Source organism: Paramisgurnus dabryanus, chromosome 7 (genome assembly GCF_030506205.2).
Source record: "Paramisgurnus dabryanus chromosome 7, PD_genome_1.1, whole genome shotgun sequence".
Lineage (NCBI taxonomy): Eukaryota > Metazoa > Chordata > Actinopteri > Cypriniformes > Cobitidae > Paramisgurnus > Paramisgurnus dabryanus.
This window is the reverse complement of record NC_133343.1, coordinates 2,552,531-2,564,755: the sequence shown is the minus strand read 5'-3', so window position 1 is coordinate 2,564,755 and position 12,225 is coordinate 2,552,531. Positions and strand designations below refer to the sequence as shown.

At 38.1% G+C, this 12,225-nt stretch overlaps 1 protein-coding gene across 12 annotated transcripts in view; it reads right to left on the bottom strand.

Moving 5' to 3' along the window:
- The window catches only part of ptprfa (protein tyrosine phosphatase receptor type Fa), a 259,663-nt gene that overhangs the window by 132,809 nt on the left and 114,629 nt on the right, over positions 1-12,225 (bottom strand). For all 12 annotated transcript variants that reach the window (XM_073815321.1, XM_073815324.1, XM_065293836.2 and 9 more), the window contains exon 4: positions 11,049-11,190. In XM_073815321.1, the coding sequence (XP_073671422.1) occupies positions 11,049-11,190 (142 nt within the window). The remainder of the gene's footprint in view (positions 1-11,048; positions 11,191-12,225) is intronic.

Sequence of the window (12,225 nt, the reverse complement as noted above, 5' to 3'; positions counted from 1 at the left end):
TCTTGCCTAAAAGCGACGGCACGCAGACGTGACTAAAACAGCAAACACATCACATTTCCAAAGGAACGCCAGGAGAAATGCGTTATGTAACCACAAGAATCTATGAACAGATCTGTTAACACAAGTATACACATTGAACATTAAACGGGGAAAATCAGGAAAGAAAAATAATCCTGTCACTTTTCTGAAACAGCGAAGGGGAAACATTAATTATTTTCCTTCCTTTACTAATACGTCTTTCACTAAAAGCTTGCAGAAGGTTTAGCTGCAGAAACGTCTTTTGTCAGGCTGTTATTTTTATGTAACAGGTTAATAACAAAGCGAGATATAGCACGACTGCTGGTACGTAACCTTGAACAGTGAAAATATAGAGCGAGCAATAAATAAAGGCCTCAGGGTTGATGGCAACACACCGCGTAATGTTGAGTTTTGGAGGAGACGTGCAGTGCTAACCACCCTTACAGTATGGCCCGCATGTTTCATACTTGCCTTTTATGTAGCGTCTCATGTTAAAAAACTACTCCTGTTCTGCGGTCTCCATGTACCCGAGGCCATCTCTCTATGGTTAACACCCTTTCTACATTGTAAATCAACAGAAGATACAACTAATACATTAGTAGGCGAAAAAGCCTGGAATTTCAAAGGCTTTACCGTGTGACGTATGCCGACGTGATGTATGTCGACGCCTTATGTGTGTTTATGCAGTCCCTTGGAGTAACCAAATACACAGAGGGACCGAGAGGGGACTTTCTTTGTCCAACATATGTAGCAAGGAGCCATGCTAATGGAGCCATAAGGATCGCAACATGTATTCTCTTTGTTGAAAGATGGAAGACAAGCAGAATATTCTTGCTGGGTTGAACTGGGGAAAATAAAATTTCTATTTCTATTAAAAGTATTAAAAGGGATCACAGGGACAGCTGCATGGTGAGGTCAAGGGTCAGAGGTGACTCCAACATGGCACCATACTCTGTGACAAACACTCTGCTACAAACATCTCATTTTACAGCCATTAACACATTTTCAAAGGCATGTGGGCTTCTTGCACTGATAAAACATCGCTGATTCTTTACATTTCACACAATCCAAAAAGTCAAGCAAGAGACTTTCCAGCGATTTGCATCTAATAGCCGTCCAAACAAAACAAGTCCAAAACAAGGCAAAATTCAAAATGTAATAGATGTTAAACCATATCACAAAAATAAATAAATGAAACCAACCAAGTTGTAATCACTGTTGACTTTGGTTACATGATCGAATATCATCTCCCAAGTTATTTTGGCATGTAACAAAGTTTACTTTGTCTAGAAGTTGATCACACATACCCAAATTATATTGGGTCAATAGTTAACTAGATAGTTCAATCACAATTACAAAATGTTCAACAAGGGTGAAATGTTTAAAAAGCATAGTGTTTCTTTAATTCCTTTCTGAAGATTTAGCAGATTTCATCAGATGCGAAAAAAACCCTTTCTTTTTATCATGATTTTCCAGAATCTGTGCGTGCATTCACACACATACCGTAAGGATCCCGTAAAGACGTGTGATGTATTTAAAGTCCTGCACTTGGTAGTTTTTTCCACAGCGTCTGAAGTTTGCTAACTATCTGTGATTTTTCTGTCGAGAAACCACATGCGTGCATTTTAGTTTGTAACAAGATCATAAGGAGCACGTGATGCGCTGTTCGGTCATGCTGGTGAATAGGGATGGCACGGTTCACAAAGCCCACGGTTCAGTTTGTATCACGGTTTTTGGGTCACGGTTTTCAGTTCTGTACGGTTCTTCCTGTTGTTTTTTTTCTTTTAATCGTTAACACTCCAGAAATTTACTTCAGCATATGATATATAGTTTAATTATCCACAATTTAGGATACATTATTAACAAAATTCTTATCTCAGGTAATCATGCACAAACTGAATTGGACTTGACTTGGACCATCTCTGAGGAAAGCTAGGTGAGATTTTTTTACAGCAAGAGAGAAGACATTGATGAAATGCTTTTCATTTACTTGGCAAAAAAAAGAAGAATGTTTATTGCTTTCTCTACTGAAGAATTTATCAAACTGCCAACTTCATTGTAGCTTTAAGCCTTGTAATCAACCCCATTTCGCTTGGCGGTGTGCACGTTAAATTTTGTAACTTTGCGCGTGGCTCCGCAACCCAAGAAGCACGAGTTCCAGGCGTCTCATCATGCTGGCTCCCAGTCTGTGCGTCGAGTATAAACACCTCCCCAAACGAAGACCAGACGAAATTAAACAAGGCTTCAGGTAACATACAGGCACGCGGCTACATTGCACATGCGTCGAAATGTGCGACAAACACACGCTGCGGAACGTGATTTAGATCCGAAAACTGTTGTTATTTTCTGCATTAGCAGTGTGATTCACGTAGCATTTTGGACCCTCACGTAGTGTTTATATGTGGAGGTAATGAGCTAGTTAGTTTACCAGCTAAGCGGACAGGACACGGTACATTTCAAGTTCCGTCTCAGTGAAACGGTTTAACAATTGAACAAATCCATGACTAACTGCCTCTATAATAAAGGTGCTTCTCTGCTAGACCGATCTCACCCCAGCAGGGTAAATTACTCCCCCCTGTTGTGGTAACCTAACAGACTGATGGGTTGCTAAGGTAGCAAAGAAATGAAGCATTTCCTCTTTACTCTTTTCATCTCTCTTGGCCTTTGAAAATCCCTTTCTACATTCTTATTTGTTCAAAGAACTGAAAGAATTTTAGAGGAGCGGTGGATGAATAAAAGAGCAGGACACTGAGAGTTTGTAAACAACCATGAACCGTTTCAGTCGTCTCAACATGAACATTTACTCAAGAGAAAATGATCAGAGCAGAACACAAACTTCAAAATGATGCTGCGTGGGTCTAAATTATCACGAAAAACATATTTAAAGGACCCATATATGCCAATTTTTACAAAATGTAATATAAGTCTCATGTGTGCCTAGAGTGTGTCTGTGAAGTTTCAGCTCAAAATACCCAACATATCATTTGTTATAGCATGTCCAAAATGCCACTATTTTCATGTGTGTACCTTTAAATGCAAATAAGCTACATTTCCTCACTCCCTTACCAACAGACAGTGAGCGCTTTTGGTTAAAAACAGATCTGATTCCTGTGAATTCAGTCTGAGACAATAGTATCATTCGCAGCATTAGCACAACAAACACATTTAGAAAAGCTTTTGGGTAAAATTAACCAGTTAGTCAGTGGTCATGGGCGGGGCTTTATCAGTGTGACATCACATAACAAGAGAATCAAAACAGCATATGTAATGAGACTAATTAAATTTAATGGTGATTTAAAAATGAATCCACACACTGCCAACACACATGTACGGAGCCCCTAAGGAGACATGGAGCAAAAATTTAAAAAAGTTTAGTTTCGCGTGAAACTGTGAAACTATCGCGTGCGCACATGAAACTATCGCGTGCGCACGTGAAACTATTGCGTGCGTACGTGAAACTTTCTCGTTTAGTTTTGGGCATGCACGTGAAACTATTGCGCGCACACGTGAAACTATCGCATAGGCACGTGAAAGCACAAGTTTCATATGTGCACGGGAATGTTTCACGTGTGCATGCAAAACTAAACTTTAGATTTTTTACTCCAGTGTCACCTTAGGGGCTCGGTACACATGTATGTGCCCTGTAAACTTATTCAAAGAAGTTTAGATGAAGATAAATCAATGCAACTTATTTAAAAAACATTTATGATGTTTGTTTACATTGCATTATTGTAATAACAATTAAGCACACTACATTTTCATTACCACAAGGCATTAAACTAAATATAATCGCTGTCTTACAAACATACTGGAATGTAAAAAATTGAAAACTCAGCTAACGTAATTTTTTTGTAAATTAATGCTTTCTAAATAATATAAAGAATATTCTGTGAAAAAATTACAGTTATCATTAATATTGACTGAGTAAAGTCAACGACTGAATCAATGTAAAATCAAACTTTGATGCTCCAAAACTCATCATTAGGTTATGAGACTTTACCTAAATTTCACAGACATGATCACAAATGTTTTAGTAATGGGAATTTGGAGGATATTTCTACTGGTGTCAGTGTTGTAGCTTCAGGGTGTAAACACACACAAGACATGTTTAGAGAAAAGTAACCTCAGCTCTTTCAGCGTACAGTGATACCATTGCTGCAAGCAGAAGACTGTTATGAGGTCACATCTTACTCATCCTAAGGGAAATTACATCAAATTAAAGCTCTTTTCTCATTTACGACCACGGCTGATGGCGGTTGCCTCTCGAAGCTCTTAAAATTACTGATGTAAATATGACTGAAGCCACATCTCAGCGTATCAACAGGCCAAAACCTCATGCTGAAAATCCATCACACACCATCCACATACTTTACCTCTGATTCTCAATTCACTGCCATAACATCTGTCACACTTCTACATTAACAAGACAGATTCAATTGGTAACCGTTTAGCAAACACGACATCTCCACAAGCAATAAGATTTTAACTAGAATTTATGATCCATTAAAACATGAAATTAAATTCAGGGCTTATCATTATTGCCATAAGGAAATCCATTAGGCAACATAAAATTAATCATAAATATTTTAATTTCCACAGCAGTAATATAAGACAGCTGAACTGATATAAACTTCAGGACACTTTAAAGGTTGATGCGCATTTAACAAATCACAGTAAGTTCCAGCGTCGATTGCAGGTTTTTCGTTTGTTTATTGTACAGACTGGGATTTATAGTTTATTTTTTATAAGAGAATAGAGATGCACCTGCTTCCACATCTGTTAGACGCCACTTTACCAGCCAATTACGTCTGATTTCATGCTCCAATCATTTACAATGATTTATATTAAACCCTATCGAGCCAATTGAATTTCTGAGTACTGGTGTCACACACGGCAATAAATTTCGACTGTCTCTTATGAAATTATCTCCAAACATTTGATAACTGAACACTGTTAATTCCCAAAACGTCCCTAATAGTAGTCTCATCAGACATGCTGTTTCGATTCTTTTGTTAATGTGACATCACACTGATAAAGCCCCGCCCACGACCAATGACTGATTAATTTTACAATTAAAATTAGCACGCTGTAATGCTAATGCGGCTAAATATACTATTGTGAGGAAATGTAGCACAGACACGAAAACTGCATTTTGTAGATACTACAAAACTGATCTGAGTTATTTTGAGCTGAAACTTTACAGACATACATTTAAGAAAGTTATAAAGAATATATATTTACAGTAAAGACACATGCATTTATATCACATATTCTTCTTAATGCAAAGAATTCCCTTCTGCTTCAATGACAATGTGATGTTTCACTGAAGAAATACAGATGGAAGTAAGCCTATCATTGAATAATACATGAAATGTGCAGAGAAAAGCACAGTCTCTGAGCCGTAGCACACGTTTTCTCACAGTTTCGTCTTGAGCGAGGTGAGAGCATACAATAAGATGTTTCATTCGTTTCATCAGCTCCCGTGTCATTTACCAAAAACACATCTCTGCAATTTACTGTAAGCTGAAACGCTGACAAAGGAAAAGATCTAAAACGTTCGGCATTTCTGTTTTCACCTGACTGAAAGCTGTATGAAACAACATTCATCTACATTAGCTGCATGAAAAGATTATAGATCCTCTGAAGACACCGATTCAGTGAGTCAATGTTGGACGGGAACATAATGAAGGTTAGCCTGACATTTCCAACTTCAAAGAGAATGTCAGCGAAAATACATTATTTTAATTATTAATGGGAGATAACAGATTGAGCTAGCGACATGCGAGCGTATAGCACGTTACAGATTTTATAAAGCACTGTTCTCGGAGCAGCGAAAGCACTATTTTTCACCTTTATATTGTATCGCAATTCTCTACTTCACTACGCCCTAAAATGATGTACTGTCTCTGCTATAGGAAAGTATATACTTTAGTGCATATATTTTAGTGTGTAGCATTTAAGTATACAAGTACAGGGACATACTAACATAAAAGTTATCAGGTTCAGGTGGGATGGCTTTCTCATCATATCCTTTTAATGGTGTGCTTTTAATCACAACCTTTAAAATAATAAGACGACTAATCAATGTTGATCATATTCTGCCAAACGTGCAGACTGCAACAGTAAATGTGTTTGTTTTGTGCATGTGTTATTTAAGTCTAAATGATAACACTAAGCCATTATTATAATTCATATTCAATCACGCGGTATTGTCTGATTGCAGCCAAGAGTCGCCCACTCTTCCGTGTAGCATCCGGTGGACCTTCTGTCTTTCCTCAGCAGTGGAAGGCTGATAATTGGTCTGTAGTGTGGACATGACAGCAGTGATTTCACAGACCTGCCTTGACAAGCAAATTGTGGCTTTTAGCCAACCGGTAACAGACCCAGTACATGACAGGTTCGGGGTATTCAGATTCATTTTGTGATGTAATATACCTTAAACCCAGAGATGTTCAAAACCAATTTAAATCATGCAACACACAAATTGCTCTCGGCACGTAGCATACGATCATTAAAGGGACACTCCACTTTTTTTGAAAATATGCTCATTTTCCAGCTCTCGTAGGGTTAAACATTTGATTTTTACCGTTTTGGAATCCATTAAGCTTCCATCTCCGAGTCTGGCGGTACCACTGTTAGCATAGCTTAGCATAATCCATTGAATCTGATTGGATCATTAGCATCTCGCTAAAGAGTTTTGATATTTTTCCTATTTAAAACTGTAGTTACATCGTGTACTAAGACCGACTGAAAATTAAAAGTTGCAATTTTCTAGGTCGATATGACTAGGAACTATACTCTCATTCTAGCGTAATAATCAAGGACTTTGCTGCTGTAACATGGCAGGCGTAGTGATATTACGCAGCAGCCGAAAAAATAGTCCCCTTGGTTACTTTCAATAGCAAGGGGGCTATTTTCAGACGCTGCGTCATTTTGCATCATTTTGCATCAAATCCGCTAAATCCCGGCATCAAGCCCATTAGAAATTTTCTTTTGTTGCCAGTTTCATCCAGAAGAATTGGATGAAACAGTGTCACACGCATTCGGATTTCAAATTGTAAAAAAACAAATTTTTTTAAAATACCAATAAAACGATTAAAGTGACCCATGTAAAAATAAGACATTACAATTATTGACTAATAACATTTTCATATACCAGTGAAACCCTGGCTAAAGTCGCATAATCTAATTCTGAGATTTAGAGCGTACGTATTTTACAAGGTGACTAATTCGTATTAATTCGTATGACCACATTCGTACATTTTTGAACGATTTGCTTTTACCCTTGTGACGTTTTACCCTTGTGACATTCATACGAATTAGCCAACTTGTAAAATACATACAAATTCTCGTGAGAGCAGGCTGGTCATAACCATAAAAATATGTTATTTGTGATTATTGTGGTAAATGAAGGATTTAAAACTAAGCCTTTAATATTTAATACTTACAATTTTATTTATAACATGAAAAATACTTAAATTATTCAGATTTTATTGACGCATTATTATTCTGCGCAAAAATACCTGAACTTGGCTTGTTAAAGCATTGACTTTGATCGATTTAGGCACAGAAACACATGATGACATGATTATTCTTACATCATTCACATCAGGAAACTCTTTTCTATCATTAGAAAGTGAAAACGGACCATAATAATAAATCGCACAAGCGATAATTGGTTCAGTGCCGTGCAAAGGATCAACTTTAGCCCGGTTCTTATTTTAGTGCAGATATTTTTCGTGTCACCTAAAAAAATTCAGGAACAGCTTATCTGTTTTGTAGCTCAACTTTTAAATACATTTTAAAGATGCTACGTGCCAAAATTTAAGTTTTTGGATTTTGGTGCGTGATAATCTTCAAATCTGAATATGACACGTGACATCTGAAGCGCCCATGAGGGCACAACCCAATATGCTTGTTTTTAAATAGGAAATTCTCAAAAAATAATCTTTGACATGGCCTTACTCAGTTAGTATTAAAGAAATCAAGGTGATATTTTCATCAAATGTTCTCTACATAATAAATGGCTGAAAAAATACTTTCACAGACGGGGTCACATCACCAAGTACCAATACACAACCACACACACAAAACTCTGAAGGTGAGTTTAGTTCCTCATAATGGTACACATCTCCTGCAGGTGCATGTGGCAGAAAGCCCAGTGTGATGCTGAGGAGGGAGGTGTGTGTTTATCTTACTGCGGTACACTGATGGAGTGCTGGGTAATTGATATTTTGCTAAACTCTAACTTAGCTCAGAGAGAAACTGGGCCATTGCCAACCACTGGAAACAGAACCCAGGTCACGGATCAACAACTGTGCATGCACGTGTGTGTATGTGTGTGTGTGTGTGTGTGTGTGTGTGTGTGTGCTGTGCAAAAATGGCATGTTGTAATTTCAGCTGCTTTTTACAAAAGCCCTTTTAACAGAAGACTTACAGACAGGGAGAAATAAACAGATGCCGTCTCTATGTGGGCAGGGTTGGTGATAAGCAATGCCTTCAGTGGGAAAAATACATTTAGAAATATGCGTGGGCAAAATTGCCTGTCTGAATCACCTCGTCTACTGTATGCGTACGCAGGGAAAGTGATGATATGCTGTATATTGACATTCTGTCAGGGGAGAAATCTGTTTATGACTTGTACATTCATGCCTCTATAAGCTGAGGTGCGTCGGCCGACACTTTCTGTCATTCAAGAAAAAGGGCCGGCAGGGATTTTTACATTTCAGGATGGCAGAATTCATAGCAAAGGCTTTCAATGTCTTATAAATCTGCAGAGAGAGTCGCACACATACACATTTTCAGGAGATCTTGAAAAGAACTTGCACTTTTTTTAGCTTTAGTTTAAAATGCACAGACTGAGCTGAAAACAACACAACATAAGTTGACTGAACTCATTTGATTGAGTAAACTCGTTCACTAAATTCAATTAAAGGGGACATTTCCCAAGACTTTTTTAAGATGTCAAATAAATCTTTGGTGTCACCAGAGTACATATTGAAGTTTTAGCTCAAAATATTATATAGATCATTTATTATATCAAGTTAGAATTGCGTAGGTTTGAACAAAAATGTGCCGTTTTCGGGTGTGTCCTTTAAAATGCAAATGAGCGGATGACATGCTAACACTGATCGCCATAATGATAATTTGTTGAATTTGTGTTGTCAATAATTTTCTCTCTCCCTCTCTCTCTGCACTATGGCAGTGCCATGGTTGGATAGTGAAGATTAAGGGGCGGTATTATTATTATAAGATCCCCTTCTGACATCACAAAGGGAGCCAGATTTCAATGACATATTTTGTCACATGCTTGCAGAGAATGGTTTACCAAAACTAAGTTACTGGGTTGTTATTTTTCACAGTTTCTAGGTTGATAGAAGCACTGGGGACCCAATTATAGCACTTAAACATGGGAGTCAGATTTTCACACTATGACCCCTTTCAATTTTTTTGTTTAGGTTTTGATAAGTTAAAGGAGTAGTCCACTATAAGGATGGGGTCCATTGACTTTTTATAGTAGAAAAAAAAATACTATGGTAAGTCAATGGGCCTCATCTATAAAGTGGACTACTCCTTTAAATAAACTAAGATTGTTAAAGGTACACTCCACTTTTTTGGAAAATATGCTTTATTTTCCAGCTCCCCTAGAGTTTAACATTTGATTTTTACCCTTCAGCTGATCTCCGGGTCTGGCGGTACCACTTTAGCATAGCTTAGCATAATCCATTGAATTTGATTAGACCATTAGCATTGTGCTAAAAAAAACATATTGAAACTCTTTGGTTATTTTTAGCGCAATGCTAATGGTCTAATCAGATTCAATGGATTATGCTAAGCTATGCTAAAAGTGCTACCGCCAGACCCGGAGATCAGCTGAATTGATTCCAAAACGGTAAAAATCAAATGTTTAACTCTAGGGGAGCTGGAAAATTTGCATATTTAAAAAAAGTGGAGTGTCCCTTTAAGTTATGTATCCATGATAAAAAATATACTTTTTGGGGCTTTTAGTAAATTTAGATGCATGAACAGGTCATGAAAATTCAAAGAATGAACTTCAATATGAGTCTGCTTGCGTATTTAAGAGAAAAATAGAGAGAAGATGAGAAGAAACGAGAAGATACAAAATATAAGACTCGAAACAAACAAGAAACAAGAAAAAAATACATTTTTGATGGAAAAGTGCCAAATAGCCTTGATATGACTGAGCCTACAAACAAACCTTACATTCAACAAATGTGCAACATAATTACTGTAAAATATATTCTTATTAGCATATTTATTTATGTTTATTTGTTTATATAGCATGTTGGTTTATTTCCATACTTGATTAGTACAATATGTTAAAATGTGCATCTGTGCATCTCCATATTAAATAAAAGCACTATAGTGATAACAACATTTTGCTTAGATTATTAATGGGACCGAGGGCACAACACCTAACCTACAAACCTGATTCCTGCACAGGTTCACAACTCTCAACAGACGTTCGCTGGAGCCGGAGAGAGCGTGGCCCACTTTCCAAACAGCCTTGGCATCATAAACCGATGATTTTCTTGCCACTAAATGAATTATTCAGTTCCCCAGATTACAGCACAGACGTATTACAAAAGACAAATGGTGTCCTGCTGTGGTGCCCTGCTATGGCTGAAACTGTTTTTAGATGTCAGCGAGCCGTAACCGCGGACTAACACCAGCAGACTTGTTGTCTCTTTGTTTAAGAGCATCGTCTGGCTGCAAGATCTCGAATGAGATTTATCACCGCCTCTATACTTCACTTGTTTTTGCATGCATTCAGCTGCAGTGTGCGTATAAGGCACATCTCCTTTATCTATGTGGGTTATAACCTACTGCCACGCCAGGCAGGGGTCTTTACATGCAGTGCATTAATTTTCAAAGAAAATTTACATTAACAGCCTCGGTCATGACCTTAAACCAGTTAGTCAGACTTTATCTGAATTCATAATCAGACCATTAGGGGACATATAAAGAAATCAGTATGTGTTTAGTACTCCTTTATGGAATAGTCTTACCTTCCAGTACAGTGAGTTTAGCGCTCGTGTTTATTTCTCCTGCGCTGTTGGTGGCCGTGCACTCGTAAATGGCCTCGTCTCGATGAGTTCGCAAGGGCTGGATCCTGAGCACTGAACCTGAGCCGTCATCAAATTCGACCACCTAACACACACACACACACACACATAAATGATATTAGATATTTCAGCATCACCAACAATAATTCCATTGGTAGACACCCCAACCTAACAACTGCTCGCTACATGGGCACACACTTGTCTTACTTAAAAGTTCTTGTCTTTTTGAATAAAAATATCAAGCCCATAAAGTTTCTAGTAAGTTACATTACAGAATGAATGCAGTAGCTGCTGACTGGTCAAAAAACAAACAAAAACAATAGTTACTCAATTTAATGGTAAAAGGTATGCCCTAAACCCAGTTGGAAATGACCTCGCTCGCTCTTATATGACAGCGATGTCAAATATACAACGAGATGGACTCGTGTAGAAGCACACGACCATGACTGCATTGAGACACAGAGATGCGTGGAGAGTCTGAGACACGAAGCGTTTAAGTGAAGTGAGATGGCGATGCTGTCAACCCTGCTCTCCTTCACGCTCAATCAATTCTGTTGACAGCGTGAGGGCGGGTCGTCTCCCGGAGCCAACATGCCCGGCTCTCTGGATGCCAAATTGAGATCAAGCAGAGCTCTTCTGCAGCACCGCTGGAGCCCTGTACCGTCTACACTGATGGGAGAAACAAACCCGACATTCTCGGGGATGAGAATGCTATGGATAGTCAACAAGCCCTGTCCGACAAATGCATTTCTATGGTGTCTATTTGTTACACTCAACTTAACACTAGCTGTGTGTCCATTAAAGATTTGCACAAAACTTGAGCATTTTTTCTATATGTTGACAAAAACTATTGCGAATACGTTTTCATTAACCGATTCAATGTAAATAAAACGTCATTTTGTGGTCTCGCAGGTGCGTTCGACTTTATATGGCACCGTGAGGACACGCGCGTGACAATTAAATAGCGCAAGAGCGACTTGATAGCATACAAAGGGACCGATTCCAGAATCGCTATTTTGATGTTATGTGCTTGACGTTTTTTTTTGACGCAGTTGAATACACCTCGTCTGTCTTGTCCTCCAATCAAAAAAATCTAAAGTTTAGTTTCATGTGCTCACGT